Here is a 27,846-nt window from a genome sequence, read left to right as displayed (position 1 = left end):
CCTTTCAGGGAGATGCAGGAAAGATACTTTCCACTTGTTCGTTTCCATTTGGCTGGAACCACTCTAATACATACTTTACCATACTGTCGGACCACCACGTCAATGCCCAAGGCTGCTACTATTCGTGAGTCTTCCCTGCACCTCAATGACTGTTCTACTAGTAGTCTCCCTGCTCCTTGACACTATATGGGGTCTGCAGTGCTTCAACCACACTCCCCAGGCTCACATAACTCATAATCGCTCTAAGTCCCCGGTGTCTCAACCTCTCACTCCAAGGTGTACACTTGCAGCTTGCAAGCTTTCAGTGAATCTCTCCCACCCAGATCTCACTGTCTTCACACACATCAGTACCTCAGGCTTCCCATTCTTAACTCCATGCCTACAACCAAGTGTCAATACCTAGATACACGCTTTCCATCAACACATACATTGTATTTTTAGAGCAAAGGTCCCTCTACTACACCCCAATTTCTGGATCACTTGTTTCCAGAGGCCAGCAACTAGACAGACCTTTCTGTCAGTCTGTACTCCAAGTTTAACAAGTGAGGACCCCTTTACTGCACCTCTGCTTTCTGGACAATTACTCTCACAATTAAAAACTCTCATACAGTGGACCTCTCCCTCTATGACCTGTCTGTTTCTTTAAATAAGATGGATTCCTAATTTCTAATCTGCTCCAGAATTGCTGCTGTTAATCTGCCCTCTTCTGGGGTGTGAGTTTACTTATTTTTTCTGATGATATAACTGTTACTAGACCATAATTTGGGAAATTAGTGTTTTAGAGGCAGTATTATTGTTTTTGATCTGCCGGGTCAAAGGAAATGAAATCTCATCCTTTTCTTCTTTTAGCTGATTTAACTGTTTTTTTAACATATATCATTTTACTGCTAAGGTGAAACAAATTTACCTGGAGATGACATAATCTGGGTTTGAATCTGTGAAAACCAATCCTGTTAAACCTGTGACTGTATTTATGCTTTTTAAGCCTATCTAACTCACTATAATCCTCCTAATATCAGCGCCTAGATATTGGGTTATTGTATGTCTTGTAAAACTCAGCCTGGTACTGTACATACAGTACTAAAATGTACGAAATGGAGTACATTTGTTTTATTAGTTTAATTTATTAATTTGAAATCATTACCAGAAATGTTAGTAATGTTATCTGCTATTTTTATTGTCTTTTTCTTCCCCTTAATGTTTTCAAAATACAACATTTTTCTTTTTCTCCTTTTAAAATTTATGTTCTTTATAAAAGGGGGATTTAATTAATGATCAGTAGTCTAATCTGTCCAGTCTTGCTCTAAGGCTCAGCAGGTACATACGTTCTGTGAATGTTGTTCAAAGTGCTGTAAACCTGTGTATGAATCCCTGGGAGAAGGGTGCATTGTGTTCTTACACTATATAAGGACAGTTTTTGTGTTTTGTATCCATTGTGAGGGATTTTTTTCCTTTTTTTTATAATTTGTGTTTTTTATCATGTTTCTTTTTTGCATCCTGGAATACTATGGCAAATTTAGTTTTCACCTTGCTTCAGCCACCTGGTGCCACAGGCAAATACAACCGTCTAGACTTTTCTTCTTGAGTGCTGTGATTGATTCTTGGCTCCCGCTGAGAAATACGTGCCAACAGCACATAGCCAGTTCTCTCACTGTGCTGACGCTGACAGCACTACAAGTGCTTTTGCTGTATTCAGCCACCAACAAGCCCACTCTTTCCATAAGTTGAGCCTGGACACTTTCACTGCCTTACTTCAGTTTGAGCTATGTGGATACAAATACACCCATTGGCACCTCACTTACTCTACTCAGCCAGTTCTATCTTTCCCTCGTGCCAGGTGAACTACACAGAGACGCAACAGAACACAGGAGCTTTTTCCTTCTCAGGTCTGAGTCTAGCTCAGACTGACTCCCTATCTTTTTTACCTGTAGGGAAGAATTAAATTATAGGACTGCCCACAGCTGTTACTTGTTAGTTTATGCAGTTCCTACAGCTGTAATTGCTTATCAGCATGCACTTATCTATGAGAAGCTCCGCCTCCCTAAGAATCATAGCTAATATTTTGTCCCAAGCCTCATAAAGAGTTCAAAGACAAGCTCAATGTAAGATTCCTGGTCAATGGATTATTATATACAGACAAATTAAGTGAGCAAAATCTCTTCAATCCAGAGCAAATAGGATTGAGAGAAGATCTGAGTACAGTGTATACTGTATAATCATAAGGAGTGTAGATAAAGAGACTTTTTCACAGACAGTAGTAAAATACGAACATGATGTCACAATTGAAAACTAAAAGAGAATTAGAATGGAAAAAATGAACATATTTTTTTCATGTACAGTTTTTGGGTATCTGGAACAAGCTTCACAAATTAGTGGATGAGGCAGAGACTCTGGGAATTTTAAGATGCTTAAAAGATGATCACTTAGTTACTATACTAGCAAATGACTGAATTTGGGGAAATGGCCATCTCTTATTTGCATCCTTTCTTTGCATTGCAAATTGACACTTTTCATAGGGATTATAAGTTAGCTCTAATTTTGTTTCTACTTCAAAAAGTCATAGACTCCTTAGAGTTCTGTACCCACAGGCCAACTCTGTGGGACATAGACACAAAACTATTAACTTTCTTAATTAACTATTAAAGAACTTTCTAGGCAAGCAGAACATGTCAACTAACATAGTGTTAGAAATAATGCTGGACAATGAAAAACGGGAATGTAGTTTATGATTGTAGAGTGATGAATATGTGATGGACACTTTGATCCCTAGCAAATAAATTTCTTCACGTGAAGAAACTATAAAAATCAGTGGTTTTCTAACTAAATCTGCTCTATCAACAGATTTCAGCCTAGAGTTTTCCCATATTATACCCATGTTTCAGCAGATGCTTCATGAAAGAGGTTTTGTGAGATTGATACTAATGAAAATAGAAAAGGTTGAGGAAGAAAACCCCAAATCTCTAAATATTAATGTCAGAATCCTCAATGTAAATTCTCCAGGTGTTAGGTTATGATCCAGCAGAGATCTTGAGCATAAGCTTGCCACAAATACTGGAGTAAACCTTTGCTCAAGACCCTCAAGTTAGCATAAGATAGTCTCAATGGGCATGTAGCTGTTCATAAACCTTTGCTTCATACTTTTTTGTTTTGATTGCTGCCCTCAGGATAGGTTTCAAGCTTACAGTTGTTACAGACACTAAAATCGATATATGATTTTAGTGTACTTTTAAACAACAAAGTGATAAGGTATGTTGGAAGAAAAACAAGTGGGAAACAGCAAGAATCTTATGTAGTAACACAGTGGGTTGTGCACTGTTGTTTTGCTGGTGTTCATATAGAGGACATAGTAAAAGATGGTACATTGGGATAAAGAGACAGTATCCTTTCATTTTTCAACATAATCTGATGTTCTTGTGAAGGAAATGTCTCTGTGAAGGTTTGTTGTTCAGCTTGGTAAGGACCCTAAACATACAGTCAATTTCAATCTTATTTTTAAAGGGAAGTATAAAATAGCAGTCTTTCAAACCTGTCTGTCAGTTGCCTGTCATTAATTCCATTAAAATTCCATAGGAAATCCTGGTGGGAGACTGAAAGGCTGGTTTTCTATGAGCATACAGTAAATGCACTTGCAGGTAATTGGAATTGGATGAAAGTCAGTAGAAGCCAATATGGTGCTGAGGCTGTGTAACAGAATACATGTGGGTGAGGGGGATGGATGAGAAAAACATGGCTATAAAATGCCAGAAAAGTATATCTTCTATCAGGTTTTATTTTTAGAAGAAGAGGGCATTTATATATACAATATATATCGTATATAACAATAGGTTTTGTATAATCTTTTTTTAGTTTTCAGAAAGAGTTCTGGCCTCTAACATGCATAATACAGATATTGAATAAGAATTGACTCATTGACTTCAGGAAAACCTTATTAAGTTCATTCTGATACTGTATAAATCCAGTAAAACTGGTCAATGTCAGGTTTTTCATTTCAGCTCATTACACATCAAAAGAAATGCCCATAATGTGAAAAGAAGGATGTGTATTTACATACAGTATTACATGTTCATATAGTATCCATTAAATCTGTATACATTGGTTTTGGAGGGCTACAGATTCACTTTAGATGCTGAAGATCTTCAGTAATGGACTTTGACTTATGGACAAGTTTTTCTCTCTTTAAAGACATTACCACTCCTGTCTTTGTTACTGTATTCTGTTTTTCTTCGTTGGCTCTACCTTCCTCCTTATACTAACCATGGTAAATACGCACTGTCATGAACCCTCAGCTACTCTTATTGTCTGCTTGTGGAGCTTATCATAAAACCCTATAATCGTGTTAAATTCCTCTGGGGATTGTACAACGACTCATTGATAACTGCCCATCGATAAATATGATAAAATTCAAAACTAAAAAGAAAATACATTAAATACAATAATTTTATTCATCTCCAACAATGGAAATACCAAGTGCAAAAATTGTGTTCAGAGCTTGCCACCTTCACATTCTATAATCAAGTGTCTATTACTTTAAATGGAAAAGAGTCACAGTCTGAATTCAATTTGCACTTACACAAATGTAGAAGTGGTGTCTGGAATGAGACTCTCTCTGGCCTGTGCGAGTATCTTTATCTACATGCCGTACTGTAACTCTCTTAAATTGGAACTTCTTCACAATACCACTGTCAGGAAACATGCTTTAAGAGACAAGAAGTTGGATTTCCTGTTACCATATTAACCGTACTTTAATAGGACTTTGCACTGCCTGACAACTGTGTTTGTTGTCAACTGTGATCTCTCCTCACTCCTCAGTAGAGTCCACATGCCCAAAGAGACGATCACCCACCCTACTGCCCACCCCAATACATAATGTTCTGAGGACTCGAATTACATGAAAGAGATATCCCAAAATATCCTTATGCAAATACTTTCCCCTGTCCCACAGAATCTCTATCCTAGAGTTCCCCCGTTTACCTACAACATTGTGATTTTGTCATTGTGAATTAATATATTGGTATTGTTTTTTGAAATAGGATGAGAGCTCAAGATGACTACATATGCATATGCTTGTTTAATTAGTCCCATTCCCTTTACCGTTTTTTTAGATTATGTGCACACCTAATAAGGTTACACTTAACTCTACCTGATCACCTGGAGGACCGCAATTATTATTTCAGTAATGTGTTAATTTACATGGTCATTTATTTAATACACAAACAAAGATTGTGGGTTTGAGTATACTTTATATCATCATCAAAAAGAATATGACTTTGAATACACATTAAAGTGTATAATTGCCACAGTCTTTCTAAAGTAATAAAAGCAGTTACCGTGGCCATCCTGTAGCATCTGACAGATATGCCCAGAGCTCAGAAGTTCAGAAGGGAAAAGAAGCAATTATCCATAATTAGGAAACAGACCATCAGTACTTCTGCTTAAATGGCCAGTGAGAATTTAAATTTAACTCACATTCATAACAATGTGTACGTGAAGGTAAAGAATATATGAGTTACAGGTTGTTTGATTAACACAGCTTAGTAATCATAGACTGAAAGTCATTGCACAGGACAAATTCAAAGCTTGCACTATTATTTTTCTGTGTGACCTACAGTACATACTCCTTCCGATTTGGTAACAGCACTGGATTTAAGAACACTAGATTTTATTTGTTTCAGGTTATGTGGTAAGTAAGATGTATTTCTGCTTAACAATTATTGCTATTGCTGCTTTTACAGTATATCACAGCAATTTATTGTCCTCCTTACAATTAATAATAATGTTTCTTTATTAGCCCTATACAATTTCTTGCATTAGGAATTCGTCTTTTCACATACCCCAGCTTTTCTCCATGGAGACACAGACAGGGAGAGAAGCTTGGGGTCAGAGTGCAGGGTCTGCCATTGTACAGCGCCCCTGGAGCAGTTAGGGTTAAGGGCCTTGCTCAGGGGCCCAACGAAGTCCTCTGCCGGCCGCGGGATTTGAACTGGCAACCTTCCAGTCACAGGCGCAGATCCTTAACCACAGAGCCACCGCTCCGCCCCTCCAGCTCACTGCAAGCCTTTACTGAGACACTGTCTCACCAATGGAGATTTCTCTACCTCAGGGTTTTGCTGTCTTTGGTGGCTCTATTTTTCAAATAGCAGGTCTGATCTAAGGTGTCACTGGTAACATGATTTAACATTAACAATATTCTAATCTGGCAGGTAAGGCTATACTCAACACAATTAAATATTGCTTATGACAGCTCTTCATAATAAAATATTGCAAACACATTTGTAAGCAAATGTTTAACTAAAGCAGTTTACATATTCAGGAAGCTTCCTGAAACATTTATATTACAATATTTAAAATATAAATTAAAAGTTGTATCAAAACTAATAAGGAAGTTAACTGTCTGGAATTGGCTTAACTACAAGACTTGTTTAAGTGCTATTAATAAATCTGAACCTTCAGCGTGTTTTGTTAAGACAGCTCATGTTGTTGTTAACAATAATAATAGATTAGAACATGAATAAAGTTTTGTGTGGATGACAAACACAATTTTAAGGTCAAAATGTACTCCAAGAGTTTATAAAGCAGACTGTGGTATTGCTGAATATCATGCAAAGGGTCTAACTAATTTCAGCTGTTGCTTAGAATCCACCACTAATTGCTGAGTCTTGCCTGTATTACATGGAAAAAGCTTTTTAGACATCAAGGGATTCATTGTCCGTGAGACAAGATGGCAAAGTAGAAAAGCAGAGGGATAATTAGAGCCAATTTTCCATTAAAGCTGGAATTCATTTGCATTGCAGAAAAAAAAGTTAGTACTGCTGGATCACTTCATATAGGGGAAGAGCACACAAATAAATCTGGGATCCTCTTTTCACCCCGAGTTTTTCCTTATTTGTATAGATGCAATTTAATGGTTTTCCACTATCCCACGCCATTATGACTGTGAACCCTTCAGGTACTGGGTTGTCCTTAATCACTTAATTAACTCATGTGCTGCAGAAAACCTTAAGAATTAAAGACATGCTGGAGAAAAGCCTGGCAATGGCTCGACACCCATATACTTAGGTTAACGAACCTTTTTTACAAACTATCTCTGATAGATCTTGATCTTGTAGTTCAAAGGAGCCTTTTAGGCTCATGGATTTGTAAAGGATGATTTACACATGACAATAAGTAAACTAGATTTGATTGGTAAATGATAAATTAGTTCCTGCAACACTTTTTTGGACTCTGCATATTTAGTTTCAGAACAATCTTATCAATGTGAATTAAAGATTTTCAATTATAAGCTTGGTTTCTTCCCACCTACAGTATGTTGTTGCAGATCTCTTGCTTGAAATAACTGCATCTACTGAAGCCTCTGTCCCACTGACCTCACCAGACTCTTTGTTTCTGCACTTAAGATGCTTTGCCAGGCTTTAACTACAGCCTCTTTAAGTTCTTGCTTGTTTCTGCCTTGAGTCTCCTTTTGATCAAATGAAATACATGCTCAATTGGATTCAGATCTTTTGAGTGACTTGGCAAGTTTAAAATCTTCCACTTTTTCTGTCTGATGAACTTCTGTGTTAAGCGTGCAGTTTGTTTTGGGACATTTTGTCCTGTGGCATAATGAACTGCCACTCAATAAGTCTGGTGTCATTTTTCCTTACATTTGCAGTCAAGATCTGTTTGTTTATCTCTGAATTCATCCTTCTGCTGCCACCTTCAGTGAAGTCATCAGTAATGATGATGGAGCCTGTTTCAGAAGCAGCCATACATGGCCAAGCCAAAGATACTCCCTCCACCATGCTTTACTGAAGAAGTGATACGGTTTTGGTCATTGGCTGTTAATGGTTTTTTCCACACTTTATCCTTTCCACCACTTTGATAGATGTTTATTTTGGTCTCATCTGTCTTTAAAACCTTGCTCCAGGACTCCTGAGGCTCATCTCGGTTTTTATTTGCAAGTTCCAATCGAACCCTCCTGTTCTTGCTGCTGATGAGGGACTTACACTTTGCGGTACAGCCTCTGAATTGTTCTTGGTGAATTCCTCTGTTGATTGTACTCAAGATTTACACCCCCCACATTCTGGAGATTATTTTTGATTTCTATAACAGTAATTGTGGTGGTTTCCTTTCACATAGAATTTTTTTCTGTCATCCACTGCATTTGTCTTTTTTGGACACACAGTTCTCTGCCTGTTCTCAATTCCTCTGGTTGTTTCCTGTTTCTTAAGACTATTATAGATTGTTATAATAATAATTAATTATAATACTAATTGTTTACAATCATATAGCACTTTTCTGGACACTCCACTCAAAGCGCTTTAAAGGTAATGGGGATCCCCTCCACCACTATCAGTGTGCAGCCCCACCTGGATGATGCACCAGTACGCTCTCCACACACCCGCTCTCAGTGTAGAGGAGAGCGGAGTGATGAAGCCAGTTCAGAGATGGGGATTATTAGGAGGCCATGATTGGTAAAGGCCAGTTGGGAATATGGCCAGGACACTGGAGTAACACCCCTACTCTTTTCGAGAAACACCCTGGGATTTTTAATGACCACAGAGAGTCAAGACCTTGGTTTTACGTCTCATTCAAAGGACGGTGCCTTTTTATAGTATAGTGTCCTATATACTATACTGGGACATTAGGACCCACATGGACCGCAGGGTGAGCGCCCCCTGTTGACCCCACTAACACCTCTTCCAGCACCAACCTTAGTTTTTCCAAGGAGGTCTCTCATCCAGGTACTGACCAGGATCACACATGCTGTGCTTCACTGGGCTCCCAGTTGTGAGTTGCAGAATGATATGGCTGCTGGCTAAATTGTTTGATTGTTGATTTTGCAAGATTCTTACCAATTTCTCTGATGGTCATTTTCTTTGCTCTCATTTTCAAAATGGCCTTCTTTTCTGTCATAGTCAGTTCTCTGGTCTTCATGTTGGTTTTTGCTGACTAACTCAAATGAAAGGCTTCAGAAGCAGTTACAAAGACCTCAGCCATGGCCAGACCTTCACAGCTCTTTTATGTGTGTGAAATGTTTGCAACACTTGGGCAATTAGAAACACCTGTAAACCTGTTTGTCCCAGTACTTATGCTCATCTAAAATGTGGTGTGTTAAACAAAACAAGTGCTGTTGTTGTATAAAGGTAAAACATTTATGCATAAAAATACCCATAGTTAAAAGGAGATATTCTCTCATATTCATCTTGTGTTTTGAAATCCAAATCTCCTGAACATACAGCTATAATGGGCTAATTTGAACTCTTGTCCCAATACATTTGGAGGGCACTGTATATTGCAACATGCATACTGTATATTCCAACCACTGATTGTGTCGAAGAATGTATACTGTCTAGTCTGGCTCACCAAAATAATGTTCCCTAACAAAGAAAGGAGGCAAAGGGAGACAATGAGTATAAATGGAGAGTCAGACACAATAAGTTGTCACCCAGCTGTATTCTGCTAGTGGTCTGAGAGAAATTCAAATTTGTATGAGACTCTTTCCTAGCAAACTGCTGTGTAACATTTTAGAAGCACAACAACAAAAACACTCAATGTAATTGAGCTTATTCTGGAATTTTGTGACATGCAGTAATACTGTGCATTACTTGTATCCTTGCTTTTGTGAATGAAGTTCTAAGGTCATATGTGGCATTGGTCACATCACACACTCCTCTTCTCTAAGTGCTACTCACCACTATTTCAAACACATCCAGGCAGATGCCTTGGCTTAAGACTGAGGAGATGTTGTGCAGAGGCTACAGGGGTGTTTCTCCATTCTCTCAGTAAAGGAATGGCTAGACAAGTGGCATCATTGAGAGATATAGAAGTTCAGGCAGTTAGCTGCATCAGCATACGTAGGCTGCAAAGGAACAAGTAATGGGTTTATTCTGTGCTGAAAAGAGAAGAAAGGAAACACAACGTTTCGGCCGTGGAGCCTTCTTCAGGTGACACCTGAACAAGGCTCCATAGCCACAACATTGTGTTTCTTTCCTTCTCTTTTCAGCACAGAATAAACCTATTACTTGTTCCTTTAAAATAAATCATGTTTTGAATCTAACATATAACCACAGGTGCGGCTTAAAGTAATGCTTACTGGTGACACGTCCTTCCTTTTTCTATGCCCAAACATCCGTTTCCTTTTTTGAACATTACTGATTGAATGTACATTAACCATAGAAAAACAGACTCAATTGAAGGACCAGACTGATATGCATTAATGGTAGAAACATGTTCTGTGGTATTCTTAAAACATATATGGCATACCTTATTCAGCTAATTGGAAAACAAAAGTAAAAGCCTACCAGAAGTACCACAGTACATCGTAGTAGTTATTTTGTGTCAGAAACCTCCGGATATTTACGATGACAGGCTACTAATGGGAATATCACACATGAGAAATGAATGTACTGTACATTAATTAACTTCCTGAAACTGCTGCACTCATATTGGAAAGCTTCAAGACACCAAGTGCCAGCACTAAATACAATCTCAATGGAGTATTTTTCTTACAGAAGATGAAAAGACTTCACTCAGATGCAGCTAGTTTTCTGGATGTTGCTACTGTAAAAACTATCTATGAATGCACTAATGTACCGAGTTGCTTTAATAATCCTGCAAATATTCTTGGTTCCAACATTTATTTTCTCTCAAAATCCCATAATTTGTCAAGGAAATGCAGGGATACCTTAGCTCCAGAACAATTATTCGATCAGAAGTACAACTTTTTCATATTGTATATGTACACTAAACATATCTTTTGATTTAATCAAATTAATCTATTTTTAGAAAGTCACTCATCTAGGCAGGGGGCCTACTTTTTTATTCCTTTTATCAAAGATAAGAATAACTCACTTAATGAAAAATCGGTCTGAGAACCATTTCATTGTATCTCATGAGGATTAAGCTAACAAAACCAAGGGTGGTAATGTACAGTATAAGCTAATATAGACAGGAATCATAAAGCTTTCTTGTGTACACAATAACATTACTAAATCTCTGAATCTTGAAAGAAGATTCCTAGAAATAGCAGCTCTGTCAGGTATCAGGATTTTGTGAAAGGGATTTAATTTTTAAAAAAAACTTTTCATTTTAAAAAACAAAACAGCAAATATAGAAATATGCAAATAAAAGTAATTTGTAATATAAGGAGGTTATTGCAGCCTGTGGTTGTAACATCTCTGATTAGTAGAGATATGGTAATGTTTCTGTTTTATCAATCATGATAATAGTCAGTGATTATCCACCTCTCTTGATCTAAAGAGAAAGAAATCTTATCAGAAACACCTGATAGTGGTTGATGCATTATACAGTATATAACATAACGAACATACACAAAAAGCAGTACTCAGTTTATCAGCCTGATGTCTTCTATAGTGCTTTGAATTCTTCTAAGTGTTGCAATTTGAATTAAACATTATTCATGAATTTCTAACCATTTACCTGAAGTCTACTGTAAGGGAAGAAAGTTCAAGGCAGAATAGTATGTTATTTAAAGCAATCATTGCATTGGTAATGGGAATTTCTTAAATATACTGTACATACAGTATGATAAATACCTACTGTAAACAACAGTATTGTTTCAAAACTGAAGAGCACATAAAAATATGTATTTTTATGTCCTTTCTAAACAAAACATACCTTTCTGTAAAAACTGTTGCTGCTAAAAATAACAGAAAATCAGTAACTGTATCTTTTTTATTTTTTATACTACAAATAGGATTTAGAAATTGTATTTTGACTGATGGACAAACTATACTCTTGGTGAGTATAGTGCACTTTGAGAGAAGCACTGACATTAATAAGAGGGCAACTGTTTTGCATGAAAAAGAGAGCAGATCACTTTGAATTTTATTAAACCCATTTTGGCCTTTAATATGCCGATGAGGAATAATATTCACCAAATCTATAAATTAGCCATGGCCTTTGAAACCTTTAGCATAAAAAGAATAGTTGAATAGAAATGCATGAGCTATTTCGGGTCATATCTAAAGGGACATGAAAGAGACTGGAGTAGCTGTTTATTTTGAGTAGGCAAAAGAGACCATTGCAACTTCGTTACAGAGGTCAAGCTTCATCAGCATGGAGAGGGGACTCTGTATTTCCCAGCATGTTCCAGCCAAAAGCACATTTGTTTTAATAAAAGTGCTGTGTGGCACTCCAGCTACCCCCCAACCAGCACCTGAGCACGAGGGACAACAAACATCCAAGAATCAGATGCTTTGTGAATGTTTGAATATTTCAGGGTAGGTTTAGCTTAACTCCTGGCCAGCGGATGAGGAGGATCGAGCCTCAGTCAGAGAGAGGAGTTAACCAAGAGTGATCTGCAAGGTGGAGAGGGGACAGAAGAGGGATGCTTGAGAAAAGTGCAGGAATAGGAGTTTGTGTTAGACATACAACTAATCTCGGTAATGATTATATAGACATCTGACTTTGGACTGGGGTTATTACTCCTGACCTGGCTTGAGGGAATTTAAGCAGACATCTGCTGTTGTACATGGCATCTGACCATTCGACTGGGACATCAGTGGAATGGTCACTCATACAGTAAACCCCCATTCATGGTATTAACATAGGGTGAACATGGATGGACTCAGACTATAAAATTCTCTGTGTCACTGCTGCAATGCAGGGCACTGTGGTAAATACACCTTGTGTGTGTCTCCTTCAGTGTTCTCCAGTGTTTACAACTCATATCAGACTTTCACTGGACTGTGCTGTGGTTTCTTGCATCTCTACAATTATGATTACGAAAAACTGGATGAGATTAATTTGTTGTTGCCAACCCACCTGAACTTCATTTAATAGCCTCCATTCAAGCAAAATGCTGTGGGAGTACTGGCTTTAATGGAGGCAACTTTACAAGTAATCAGTTTCATTCCAGAGGGCCCAACAAGCAGTTACCAAAGTAATAAAAAGTGAAAGTGTAAAGTAAAAAAGTAAGCAGGACATTCAAGCTCTATTCAGCCATTAACAGCTACCAAACAACTGAGGCTGTGGAGACTGAAAGCAAAAAAATCTACTATTTTTATTGGTTGTATTTTTTTAAACAAACTGGTTATTTTTCATTGCAGAGAAGATTTCTCCTGAGCCTAATCTTTCAGTGATTTTCTGTTAGATACGAACCTCAAAATGACGTCTTATTTTCAATTTGTGGCAGTGTGTGTCTGCTTTTTATTAATTTAAAATATTTGTTAGGTCTTAAACTCTTATAAAAGTGGGTTAGGTCTCATATAAAAGTAGAAATTCTGAACATAAGAAAGGCTACAAAGGGCAGGGGCTATTCAGCTCATCAAATGTGTTTGGAAGATAGTAGCTACTTCATCTTACTTGAGCAAAGCCAAGATATTGGCTTTGTTAACTTGGTTGGCTGCCTTTTGCACACTCTCACAACTCTTTCTGTAAAACATTCCTCCTGTGCACAACTTTAAATGCACTTTCTTGTTATTTCCACTTGTGTCCTCTGGTTCATGTTTCACTGTTGATTCTGAAGCAGTCAGCTGGGTTATCTTTTTCAGTGTCTTTGAGGACTTGTGAGATGGGGTGAATCAGATTAATCTTGTTAAAGACAGAAATAATCAACTGCAAATGGGTGTGTTCTGGTACTAAGCCTGTAGATTCCTAACAGAAAAAGATGTGTCAGAAGCCACAGCACAAGTCAGACAGAATCCCACCAACATGAAAAATATACATTTCATTAGATTTTTATTTATTGTAACTTTGCTAAACTTTCAAAATGCCACAATTTTCTTACCTGCCAGCACATTGGAAATGTTGGACTGTGTGACAATTTGAAGTCTTCTTCCAAGAAAGCACACATTTTCTGTATCTTCAGATCATAGTTACACAAAGTTAAAAATTAGGTGGAACATAATGCTTATCAACATCACAGCATTTAAGTAGGGATTAAGAAACACTTAACATCTGAGCTGATATATTCCTAAATAAGATATACAGCTTTAATTTGATATACTGTATATTAGTTCGAGTATTTCATAAAAAGCACTTCATATTTGTTTCAGATGTATTGATGCTTAATACAGTGCAGGCTTGAAGAGAAGTATCGTCTATAAATTTATATAGCCAATTCCCCTCCTATTTTTCATGTGAAGGAGTGAGTGGTGAGGGGTTGTTTTAATTTCCATTACAATGAAATAAAAGTCAAATAATGTAATGGTATTTCTGAACTACATGTGAAAAAAACAGCACATACTCCTTATTAATCAATAAATAGCATTGTACAGAGTTCATAATTCAGAAACATCTATAGATTCTCAGTGAAGAGGGCTTACTCACTGACTTTCTCTAAAACAGAATCGAATAAAGCATATCACAGCGTCTCTTTCTGCGAGCTTCCTGAGGGGGTGTCAGCACACCCAGCGCTTTGCTCATTGCAGCTGCATATTTATGTCCTCCTTTGGTGAAGACAGGCTGTATTTCTGTGCCAACAGGAAGGCGGCTCAGGCCTTCATACAGGAAAGGAGACTCTACAGCAAGCAGCACGTCTTAATGAGACAAATGGTGACAGGAGCTCCCTGCTCATTCTGCTGGAGATACTCTGCCACACTTCCTCTGCAAGGAGCAATAGGAAAGGCACATTTCACCTCATTTAGGCAAAATGTATCATGTTACATTATAGGCACAGTCTTTTCTGAGTCCTACTTTAACCTTTTCACTGCTGCACGTCTTTTTAATGGTCGAACAAATCGATCTTGAAGTGTTGGAGGCCAATGCCTGCAAGGCCCCAAAACCAGTCAGAACCCACATTACTGTACAACAATGAACAATGAACAATGAACAATGAACTGAATGCAATACTGTATATTTTTTGATTAGCCCAGAAGAAAATGTTTGTTTTATCCATTTTAGTTTTTTCTGCACATTTCCTTTCCATTTTCTTTTTCAGATCTCTGAGCCCTGTTAACCTGAAAAGGGCATCAACTTGTAACAAGTGTTGCCAATGTGCATTGTGAAACCATATAACAGTTAACATGTCTTCATGTGGCCCTAATCCACTAAACAACCAATACTAGGCGTTTTGTGGTTAATTAATAGATTTCAATGCATTCCTCTTCATTAAAACTGATTTCTTCACTTACTTGTCTGTGCAGGTTTGTCATTTCATGCATGAAAATTATTTTTCAATGAGAATGCAATATTATCTACAAACAAATTTAAAGGGAACAGGTATTGCAAAAGGACAAGGAGTCTGATTCAGCTTGATCAGGTCAGTGTTAAAAGGATGATACAGTATATATCCAGTAGTAAATCTTTACTTTCAAGTGGCATTCCTCATATTTATAATCAGAGGACCACTCCACATTTATCCATATTAAAAAGTAATAGCTCATTCTCTTGTGCTGTGTCCATGCCAGGTTAGTATTCAATGTGGGATTAACAGGGGTTATTGAGGAGATTCATATGACACAGGTCAGACCTGTATGCTATAGCTCAGGTGCACATGTGTTTCCCAAAAACAGCAGTAGATGGCAGCAATATATATATACAGTATATATCTGAAGCATGCATTTAAAACTCACAATTATTTTTGAGGGGACTGCAACTTTTCATGTTCATGTACTCTAATGACCTCCTGTCATTTAAAATCTTTTTTGTGTTTTTCTCGTCTTCATGTTTTTCTACAGCCACTCACACAGCAGTGGCGTACAGTTTTGTCCGGACTAAATTGTTGGAGAACGCTTTCCTCACGGACCTTGTGGCGTTGCCAGGGTTACGGATTCAGATTCACCCAGATTTTCCTAAGGATCCAAGAACAGAATGACCCTTTTGACAGGAACAGGAAGGCCTGATTTAGCGGTAAGTGTAATTTTTTAGAGGATTTTATATGAACATACAGGATGTGACAAACACCCAGGTTTTAAGCATTATAGAAAGGTACATGAAGTATTGTTTTTTTTCTTAAAACACATCTAATGTACCCTAAATGTGGACTCTTCTGTTGTGTCCTTGAGCAAGATATTTCCATTGATGAGGACGGTCTGGGACCACCCAGAGGGAGAGCTGTGCTCTGTGTTAACTCTACAGCTTTGGACCACTATGCTTGTGAAGGATTGTTACCTAAATCTCTGTCATCTAAATATGATTTTGTTTTTTTAAAATACCTTCAGGAATGCATCGTTCATGTGGTACAAAACTAAACAAGCTGATCAGTGACACATACTGCTCCTTGATGGACGGGAGGAACAGTCTTAAGTGCTTTGGTTGCATAGAGACATGAAAGTGAAGCAAGTCATGCCTGGAAATGTTAATCAAAATAAAATTAGATTTGAACAGAGCGAGAGTTTCAAGCCCATCTGCAATGTGACACCCACATCTGAGAGGCCAGGTGGGCCAATCTACTGAGAGCAGAGCATGAAGGACATTTTCAAAGCTTTGCTTAAATTCACAATTTATTAAGAAAACACATTGATGGGAGATATAGCAAAATCTAGCCAAGGAAAAGGAAAAGAAGGCCAGGGTTCTGTTTTGGAAAAAACTGTTGGAATATATTTTGTAGTTGGACAGGGCAGAGACATTTTTCTACTGGATTAAAAAAAAAATTGTTGAAAGGGCCTCCCATATCTTTCAAAGGAGAACCCCACCACCTGAAAACCAACTGTACATTGTTTCACATGATTGAATATATTTAAAAAGGCTCTACTTAAATACTGTACATGTATGACAGCAAAGCTTTTAGCAGAACCAACTGAATTCCAAAACTTCTCTGTACAGTAAACAGGTGAATGAGTTTATAATAATTGATTTATATTGTCATGTGTTATTGAGACTTTCCCTATAAATGAACTGTAAAACTGCAACTCATATAACCTATTGTGCCTATTCAAAAACATGAAATATTAGGACCTTTATAAAGTTGACCCATCCAGGATACCAGTAGGCCTGACCTGACCTGCACAGACTTACACCTTGGACCAGCCACCAGTCCATTGCAGGGAACTAAAGCACAGACACACTCACTCTCAGACTCAGGGGGGAATTCAATCAATCAATCAATCAATCAATCAATCAATCAATCAATCAATCAATCAATCAATCAAGGTTTATTTATCAATGCACTAACAGTACAGCATACAGTGGTGTTCTCAGCAATGAGATGCTTTATCTGCGAGCTTTGTTAAGAGAGTAGATGGACAGAATTTTATAGGGATTAGGTGAAGATTACGATACCATACATTACACAGTTGCTACTTACAATACAATTTACACATTGTGCGAAAGTATCACAGGAATAGGAGGTATTTAGTGCTCTTCGTATGTGTCCTGAAAGTGCAAGTGACAGGAGGGCGCTGGTGCACCCTGTCAGTTCAAGGAGGTTGCCTATTCGCCAGCGACCATTGGGGGTAACTGTGGGCATCTGCTGTGGTTGGCTGATCAGCAGTCTTACTGCCTGGGGGAAGAAGCTGTTACGAAACAGTCTTGGTCTGTATACTGCAGTATCATTTTCCGGATGGTAGTAGAAAGAACAAGCTGTGGTTAGGGTGACTGGCGTCCCTGAGGATAGACCTGGCCTTCTTGAGGCATCTAACAGAGTAGATATCCTCGATGTTCGGTACCTCACAGCCGGTAGTGTTTTGAGCCAGTTTCACCACCCTCCGGAGTACCTTGTGCTCTCGGGCAGAGCAGTTCAGAGACACCAGTTAAGCTATACAGCATGTCTTTGGACTACAGGAAGCTACTCACCCAGAGAAAGCCCTTGTGGAAATAAGGAGAATAGGAAAACTCCACAAAAAAAGGACTTAGAATACAGTATTAGAAATACAAAGACTGATATCTAGTACATTCCATGCAGACATCTCACCAAGGACTATATCTCTTTAGTTGAGTAATTAGTGCTCAGGGATTGTAGTGATCTTACTGCTATTCTTGTTATTCCTGTCTGCCAAGCTGACATTCTGATTAAATGCTTATTAACACACTAGCTCAGAGGAGGTGAGTCTATTCATTTATGCAACATCCTTGAAGTATGGGGATTTAAAGAATTTACTGTTACAACTCACCTTTTTGTCAACGCATTATTTTGCAAATATTAACAGCCATCTGCTCTCATCCACTCTGGTTTCCAGGATCTGCCGTTATATACTAAACCCTGCTGGAAGGTATTTTTCAACCACTGAGTTTGACTTCTAGCTCCTTTTCATTAGTATACAAATTCTAATTTAAATTGCTACTGAAACATTGGAGGAATGCCTCAGTGCTTTAATAAGAAATATAACTTTCTCCTGTGCCAAGAAAATCTGCATTACATTCTTTCTGCATGAAATGTTGAATGATTAAATTCATAATGAAAATTACATGAATATATTCTGTCAATCAAGGTTGATTTTATCATTAAAATTTCAATTTAATAGCTATTTATGCTTTTCAGATATAGTTATTGAATTTTTATGTAAACTCATATAATAACTTATGAATGAGTCTTTGAGTTCCATAAACAGTTGAAAAGTTGTGTATTTATACTATTGGTGATTGCTCTGAGATTTCTGATGCTTCCAAATTATATTATGAATACTTAAAAACTAATTTAAGCTTAATTAAAATGTTTAAGGTATCAGTTTTTTTATTTTAATTTCCAAACTGTTATTATGGACATCCTTCAATGGTTTCTTCTGTTTTGTATCATCTTCTCTTGCTTGAAATGTTTCTCATCTTGGGATCACAGAACTAGGACTAAAACCTCATTTTTTTGTTTTATCTTAAACTTAGAGCATGATTTTAATGGCAAAATTCCTGCTATGATCCTGTTTGGCTTTGGAAGATGGAAAACTTTGAAATGTAAATACTGTATTGATACTGTAGCTCTTCTGCCCTCAGCCCTTGTGTCTCAGAGTGAAGAAACCAGTATTCATTAAGTCCACCACTGTCAACAACACCCTCAGATTTTATAAAGCAGTAGGATATCTGAGCAAATACAAACATATTAGGATGAAATTCAAGATTCTAGGCTGGTTAGCCCTAAGTCAAAGTAGTAGTAGTCTGTTGTAATAGTCTCTGTTTCATTGAAATGTGAATAATATCAAGCTTTACTTTAATTCCTACCAAACTATCTTGCATCCTGGTATTAAACCTTATTTATTTTGACTTTGTCACCCTTACATTTTCATAAAATCTGAGAAAAAGTCAAGTGCATGAATTTTCTTGTAGACCAAATGTAAAATTAATTGAAAAAGTATACTACTGTAAGTGTGTGTGAGTCTCTCGCTCAAAGGGTTTAACGAGCAGATTGCTGGGATGGACATTCCCTTTTTCAAAAGGCTTGATATCAAAGAGGATTAAAGCAAAACAATCTAACTGGCTTGTTTTTTTCATTACACAGTACTGATGCAAAGTAATTAAACAAGTATAAATAACAAGTTAAAAAACGCACCTGAGCATAGTGTAGCCATGTGACAGCTCCACTCACATTGGGAGTGATGTGCAAAAAATTCAGATGACGAAGCCAGTGTGTAAGTAGTTCAGCAGTTACCACCTACCTGAGGACAGAAATGGGGACAGAATGTTAAGAAGTGTGGCAGTTTAAAGGCAGTGCTTTCGCTGTGTATTATTAAGGGAATGTATTTATATTTCGTACGCTTCCTTTCTTTTTTCTAGAGAAAATTAATACTCCTCTTTTTTCTCCCAGGCTGAAGTCATACAGTACCTGACATTATGTCATATGACAGCCCGCTCTGAGCGCTTTTCTCTTTCTGTTAGGAGAGTGACTTTCTCTCTCATAAGAATATGAAACTCGGAAGGACTTGCCTGCTCAGAAGTGAGGACTGGCCCGATAATTAGACGCGCACGCAGGAAACACTAGCAGAAGGTGATTTCTGAGAGTATGTTATGAAGCCAATTGCTTCGGGGAAAATCGTTTCCTAGGCAAGATGTTCCGCTAGAGATGTTCTAAGCGTGTTAAACTTGTATTGGACAACATGCATTTTCAGCCACTGAAAAAAATAGCAAAACAATTGAATTGTGTTTGTTCCTTAATGACAGAGATCATACAAAAATTGTGTTTGTTCCTTAATGACAGAGATCATACAAAAAACGTTGCTATTCATTTAAGTATAATTTACGTCTTGAAAGAATTAACACAATTTTGGGGGGAACATTTCGCACTTTCTGGTTACTCGTTAGATTCAACAGTGCAGATAGCTGGAATATCCGTGTCGGGGTTTTTCATGTAGTCCGAAAGAATTTTTTGCAACATTGTAGACAGTTTGAACTTGTAAATACAAACTATTTCGAAAGCTGTACCGAGGCATCCCTGGGAAGTGTGTTGTACTGCCATCATGAGGAAAACGAGAATTATGCAGAAAAACGCCGTTTGAACAAGGGACGCGAAACCTTCTTAGCAGAATGTTTTTCTAGAGAAGACTGTCTTGTTTCTCTCTTATTCCAAATGAACTGTAACCCCCGCTCCTCCTCTCGTCCCCAGTCAGCACTTGAATTTCCTATACATCTGTGCTTTGGAGGACCAAGAGTCAAGACATGCCACTTCACACACATTTGCTCATGGCTTGTTTGGAGTTTCACCCACAGCTAAATCATGTACTGTAACTGAAAGAAATGCTCAGAAAATCTTCTCTGGAATTATTATTAAAATCTGAGATCACTAATCAGGCTTTGGAATTAGAGATACAGTAATCAACATCCAACCCAAACTTTCAACGTTTTGATTGTTTACGATACTTACAGGAATATTTGAATATTCACCCTCAATTACAGAGACCCTTCACTGGATTGATGCTGTCAATAAGTCGTTCGCTGGGTCGCCTTTATAACTCCATCTATTTCCTATTTTCCTAAAACACTACGGAGACGCGTATGCCTCTATAAAAAAGATCTCTAGTGCCCAGTATTGTAAGAAAAACGTGAATGCAGATAGTTATCAAGCTTCAGAGTGACCCAAATTCAGATCTGAAACAGTAATGTACAGCATAAAGGAGATAATACTCTAAAAACTAAACGAGTGCAAACTTCTTAATTAAACCAAGGAAATATGTGCATTAGCAAAAGGGTTGCTTTCTTCTTTGGGGAATTCTTATTTCTACTAGTACAAGTTCTACTTATTATTATTTAATATTTGCTCCGGATGTTTGTGGTGACAGCGAAGACATGCTAAAACCATTTTAAGCAGTTAGGAATATCGGCTGTGGTGATCAGACCTTTGGTTAAACTGATGTCAACAGGCAAGAATGAAATAACGAGAAAAGGCGACGAGAGAAGCCTGTCGGAGAGGTAAGGGCACTGCACACGTCTCCGGTGCAACAGAGCCATTGATTGTATCAGGAGTCACATCTACAGCTTCAAAGAGGCAACACAGCGGACCTTGCACAGCGCTAACACGATTTATTTCTGTACTTATCGATTGATTTTTTTTTGACGAGCAAGCACGCTTAGCAACTAACTGTAGTTAGTTCTGGATAACTGTAACGTTTTTTTTCTGCCAGGTATTATTATTATACCTGGGCACCTGTCACACATCAAAGCGCAAATAGTTTGTAATGCTGATTGTGAAGTCACGGGCTTCGTGAGAGTTGGGTGTCTGGCGCTTCATTTGTAAAATAAAACTAGACATTCTTCAAGTTTGACATCAATATGGACTTCAAGTACAGCCTACGTGACATCTTTATTTGTATATTATATTTTTAATTATACATACGATTTGAGTGCACAGTGATCAGTACTTCCCCGTCTGTTTAATGGATCTGAAGTATTTACCAAATCTACTTTGACAATAACAACGAAGAAAAAAAATCTGCACGAAGCAACGCTCTTCAGTTTTGTAATGCGCCTTTTAAAAAGTCCATAATTGAACAGCGGAATGTACATTTAATATACATTTTACACTTTTATGAAAGAATATTCTGTATTTCCACCAAAGAATATGGGAGGGGATATCCCAGGTCTGAACGTAAGCTCGGATTCTGCTTCATCAGGAGATTCTGCTAAAATCAACGGGACTGACGCCGCTTTCTCCGGGTATATCATGGTGATACTGGCTGTGCTGATGGTCACCCTTGTGGTTGTAACGGTGCTGGGAAACGCACTGGTGATCCTTGCTTTTATTGTGGACAAAAGCCTGAGAAATCAAAGTAACTATTTCTTCCTAAACCTGGCGATATCAGATTTCCTAGTTGGTAAGTGTCAGAAATCTGAGTGGTTGTCTGTGTTTTATTCTTGTTTTGCGTCATTAACGTCGTCAAAAATGTGCAGGTACAGTATGTCATGATGTTACAAAAACTGTTCATTTCACAGGAGCAATAACTGTCAAAGTACAAAAGATAGTCACCTGGGGCAATTACATCCACTTTTGACAATTTTATAACATTTGATATTTTATTTTTCATTGAAGAGCAATTTGTATATACTGTATCAAGTATTGAAATGCACAGACTTTTCTTTTAAGTTAAAGTTACAACATGTAGAGTGCAACAGTTGTTGTGCCCTGCTGTTGTTATGTATCATATAATAGTGAGAAATGCAATACTGTATATTCACTAAAATGACTCAAAAGCAACGTTTTCTGAAACGTTTTCTTTCTTCTTAGCGGCTGAACTGGTGTTGTAGGTATCATTACTTTGCACGGCATAACGAAACATGTTACTGAAAAACGCTTTATTTCCTGACGTGTTATCAAATAAATGTTGTTCTCGTCTTGTTGACTTTACTACAGTACTGTAGGTCGGAGTTAGAGGCGGACAGGCAATTACACCTGCACACAATTTGTTAAAAAGATCAAAACCACATTCATTTTTCAGTGACCTGAAAAAAATGTCGGACTTCTCGAATGCAAGTGCAACGGAGAACTTATTTTTCCGCTGTTTTACGAAATACTTTTCATACCAAAACTGCGATCGGAGTAGCACACGTATAGTCACAGGATTCTCCCTAAGTGTGTTGGAGCTAGTGGTTAACAATTTGACAGTTTTCTTGTCACGTCATGATTTCAGTCAGGCTACAGATCTGGGATTTTATTAGACGAGAGCATCGGTATAAAGAATGTACTGTAGCTAGTCCTTCAAAAGTAAATACTGTAGGTTTAAACCGGTAAGCATTTTTTTGGCTTACAATTGAAAAAAAGTGAAAAAAAAACACGCCCCTCGTCCAAAAACCACACTCCTGAGAGAAATGCACAACGCTTCATAATTGATATTATTAAAATTATATTAAGATATTTAACTTTTACTATACTGTACACTGAATGTATTTCTTGTTAAATCCCTTCAAGTTATTACTATAGGCACGACTCGAAATATTGATAATCAATGACCAATTTGAATTGCCATGGTGTTGGTCTATTTTTGTTTGAGACAGATCTGTACGGCACTAGCCTTCCTTGTCAGATCAAAGAGCAAATTAAGTCCACGTATTGCATCTCCTCTCCTTTGAACAGTCATTTCTGAAGTAAAAAGTAAACATAACAAAAATAGATGTTTTACTCAGTTGAAGACCTTAAACTATGCTTCACCGATAAGACTTGCACTTATTTGATTTAAATATTGTACAGTATAGTACAGTATAAGCAAGCTTTGTTCTGATAATCGTACTGTTAATTATATTTTGATAGTTGAGGGAGGCTGCCGATTATCAAGCATGGTGAATCTTTCTGTACATGCAGAGTAATATTAAAGCAAACAAATTATTTGAAGAACAAATATTTTGTGATCACAGAGATTTCATTTTTTTATTTAATTGTCTTGCTTGTCTGATTTTTCTTCCTACTTAAGAATTCTTCAAGTCCAGTTTGATCCTTGAGTTGTAGTAGCCTGCTATTATTATTCTCCATATTTAGAATGAGAGGAGGATATTGAAAAGTACATTGAATATTGTCAGACAAAACACTAACTCTAAACTTAGCTTTAATGTTTTTGGGGGTTTCTTTGGTTAAAAATCAAAATTATTTACCTTGAAAATATGCATAATTAATATACAATTGTAGAATCAATCAGTGAAGCTCTTTATTTTACCATGTAGTTATAATCTAATTTAATTTTAATTTATTGTATAGGGCAAATCAGTTTACATAACCACACCTGCAGTAATGTGGTAATTTTCCATTTGCATCTATATTTGAAAAGCAGTATAATGCCATAAAGTGTAGATGAATGGTACCCTCAATTAATTCATCTGTGTTGTAGTGGAAAGGAGAGGCTATATTACAAGTTTATAATTACCATGCATACTTTGAGATGTAAGCTCTCTGTGGTTGAAAATGTATTGATTTTACCATTTTGTGTTTTACCTCACAATTCATGTCTCAATAAGCCAATTGAGCCAAGTGCACTTGACACAGAAAGCTGCCATGAGCAAGGGGAGGTGTATTCTGCTGTTTTATTTTTCCGTTAGTAATCCTTAGTTTCGGAACTCTACTACACTTCAGTCATTTACAAGCCATTTCATTCAGATTTCATCTCAAATGTCACCCTTTTTATTCTGTGCACTTCGTGCCTAGACAGGTGCAAATCAGGTACAGAAGTCACATCAGGCAGTTGAGTTTGATCCCAATGGTTGTGTTAGTTACTGTAGCTTAATGCAGCTGAATGTTGGTGTGTCTGTGTAACAGGGCGCATGCTCTCTGCCAGTTGCAGAAGTCTCTGAAATCTGAAAGACAATGGTGAACTCTGCTGAAGAGTTGGCTTTCTGTTATTAATAACGTATCATTTCCCAGGACAGGAAATGGGAGATGGAGTAGTGCAAGTCTGCTAGGTCTCTGTAGCGGAGCAGAGGGATTGGGATGGTATAAATGGGCCGAGCCACCAGAGGGCGGCAGTGCGGCAGTCGGAGAAATGCAGTCTTTTGCCTTCTCACAGTGGAATCGGTGAACCTGCGGCACCTGGGGTTCCCAGCTCCCTATATAAGCACTGGCTGAAGAACCAGAGTTGGTTTAGTGAGACGCTCATGGTTACTTGGAGTAGACAGCTTAAAACATCTTAGGGAGAGATAATTTAGGAGAGTTCTAATACCTAACATAATACTTCATTGGAACAAGGTTAAGACTTGACATCTTGTGTAGAAATCTTGATCGTTTTCCGTCGGGACGCCAGTCAACAGGCAGACGGTTAAAGAGCAAACAGAATCGAACTGGTGAGGGATTTTCCACTGCTATTGGTTAGAGATCGTATTAGAACATACAGTGAATTGAGACTGTAAGGACGAGAAGCTAGCATAACACTGAGCTGGTTCCCTGGGCTGTTTATTTTCCCCTGATTTGGTTTGGATTTCATGAGCTGGACCCTGTGCTCCGCTACCATCTGGGGGGATCCGTCACTGACTCCTTCCAACCTATCATGGCTGGCCAATACGGCATCTTTTTAGTTGATTCCGGGGGTAACTAACCAGGAGACAGACCAGAACAGGAACCATGTCTGTCAGAGAACCAGAGCAAATAGTGGACTACCGATACCATAGAGACAAATGCGAGCCGATCATCTTCATTATCACTGGGTAGAGGCACAGTTTTCTGAATGTCAATGTCATGCTTAAAGGGCACTTGAATGTTCTTGTGTGCATGAGCTCACAGCAGGCCACATGGTGGGTGTACAGTAGGTACCTTTACGTCTATGGACACACACCTGTTAACTGTTCAGTCTGAAGTCGCTGGCACTAGATAAGAATGAAGATCCTTAACATCTTTTGTTAGGTATTGAGCTTCCCGAGATACAAGAATAGGTGGAAAGAAACATCCTTATTGTGAACCAGAAAATAAATGGAATAGAAACCCCCTTTCAATGTCTACAGCATCTACTGGGAGAATCATTCTGCTCTTCATTCAGGATGCCAGTGTGGTGAAACAAGGCAAGATGCCAACAGGATGCCCAAGAACCAGGATGATCAACCGTAGAACTGCAGTTGATAGCCCTCTGTCATGGTGTGCAGGACCTAAGGATCATGATCAGTCATCACCTGACTGACTTAATTGTTTTAGTCAGGAGGCATGTTGGCTCAGCAGTCTTGTTCAGTCAGGTATGAGTGTGGGCAGGACTGGGATGGGAGCATATTTAATTCCTTTGTCTTCTCTGAGGATACTTTGCATCCCGTGCTGTCATGAGAGCTACAGTGGAGGTAAGTTTCACTGTAGAAGAAAAGCCACCAACTGCTATGAAAACTCTTTTGCTTTGTGAGACCTCTTCAGGAGATGGTGCTGACGTTGGGCACTGCTTGTTGCAACAGACCAAGGTCTTATCAATAGCAGAAATGACAGCTGCTCGGACAAGAGCTGCCACAGAGTCTCCTAAGTGAAAACGTTCCCACTGCGTGAGCTGCTTGCATTGCTACCCATTCCCTACAAATATACCCATCAGGCAGTGAGAGTCACTGGGAGGCTCAGTTCCTCCAGGAAGACAGGATCTCTTCCAAGACATCAAGAGAACAGGGAGTAGATTGAGGCCTGCTGAGGCCACCATGAAGAATAAATAGTGCTGCTTAAGAAAGTGAATTGGACATAGTGAAGCAGAGTCATGGCCTTTAGTGGGTGTGTTGTCCCAAGGATTTTCCATGACTAAACCTGTCACTGAGAAGGCAGAAATACCCTCAAGTGGCCAAAGAAGAACAGGCAGTGGTAGGTTGAATGGATCTACGTCCTGCAAGTGAAAGGTACCCAGGAGCTTTGAAAGCACTGTGAGGGAGGCTATAGGATCATCTTCCCACACAAAGGACATTTTCCCAGGGATGACATTTTGCTCCCAACACCCTATCCAGAACCTTTCCAATAAAAATGAAGAGATAATAGCAAATAGCAAATATTTCAGGTGGGTAGCTGTGTCAGCATGCGTAGGCTGCAAAGGAACAAGTAATAGGTTTATTCCATGCTGAAAAAAAGAAGAAAGAGAACACAACGTTTCGGCCGTGGAGCCTTCAGGTGTGAGAGAGACAGGGCAGTAGGCAAAGGTAAAGTAGCGGGAGAACAAAGGCTGGGAGGGAGGAGGAGTGAGAGGCAGGAGCAGGGGACAGAAAGAGAGGCCAATCAAGAGGTGTGAAGTCAGAATGTGTGCAGAGAGGTGTGAAATGAAACTTCCAATGAATGGAGAAAATTTAAAAGAACAGTAATCTGTCGTTAAGGGAAGGGAGAATGTGTGATCCTAGCTGCAGAATAATTTTAGTTTCGGTGGTCTTTCTGATGTATGAGTTCGGAAAACCGTCTTTGAGAACACAGACGGAGAGATTAGAGTGGTCGTGGCCGTCAGAGGTGAAATGAGAAACAATGGGCTTGGAGAGATCTTTAATCTTCACAGCCCTGATGTGTTCTCTGAAGCGGTCTCCGAGTCTCCTTCCTGTTTCTCCAATGTAGATGGCTGGGCATTTACTGCAAGAGATACAGTAAATAAGGTTGCTGGAGGTACAAGATGCTGTCTGGGTGATCCAGAATTGTCCTGAGGGGCCTTGAATGAGTGTGGTGGTGGCTGTGTACTTGCAGGTGATACAGCGAGCTCTGTTGCAAGGGAAAGTGCCTGGTGTGGATGGTTGTTGAGGGCGGTCAAGGGAGCTGTGAACAAGGAGGTTACACAGATTAGGTGGTGGGCGATATGAGATGATAGGGCGATCAGAAAAGAGGGCCCCAATGGAGGGATCATCCTGTAGGATGGAAAAGTTCTGGTTAATGGTCCTGGGGATAGGAAGTGTGTTAGGGTGGTAAGGAAGCACCAAAGGAATACGGTTGTTACAGCGGGAGTTCCTGATCGGGTTGATGGTCCGGGGGGTGTTTTTGGCTCGGGCAAGGGCCCTGTCAATCACACTGCTGGGGTATCCTCTGTTGATGAAAAATGAGTACATTTCGAGGGCTTGGTTCTAGAAGTCGATGTCGTCGCTGCATAGTCGTCGTAACCTAAGGAACTGTGAAAAAGGAAGAGAGTTTTTAGTGTGGTTGGGGTG

The 27,846-nt window shown here is 38.5% G+C and overlaps 1 protein-coding gene across 1 annotated transcript in view; it reads left to right on the top strand.

Moving 5' to 3' along the window:
- Positions 1-21,292: 21,292 nt before the first annotated feature.
- Positions 21,293-27,846, top strand: part of LOC102685332 (histamine H3 receptor) — a 38,270-nt gene continuing 31,716 nt past the window's right edge. The window contains exon 1 of the mRNA XM_006634047.3: positions 21,293-22,115. Within this exon, the coding sequence (XP_006634110.2) occupies positions 21,830-22,115 (286 nt within the window). The 5' untranslated portion in view covers positions 21,293-21,829. The remainder of the gene's footprint in view (positions 22,116-27,846) is intronic.

This window comes from Lepisosteus oculatus, chromosome 6 (assembly GCF_040954835.1).
Source record: "Lepisosteus oculatus isolate fLepOcu1 chromosome 6, fLepOcu1.hap2, whole genome shotgun sequence".
NCBI classification, from domain to species: domain Eukaryota; kingdom Metazoa; phylum Chordata; class Actinopteri; order Semionotiformes; family Lepisosteidae; genus Lepisosteus; species Lepisosteus oculatus.
The sequence above is the reverse complement of the archived record's forward strand: the minus strand, read 5'-3'. Positions and strand labels throughout refer to the sequence as shown.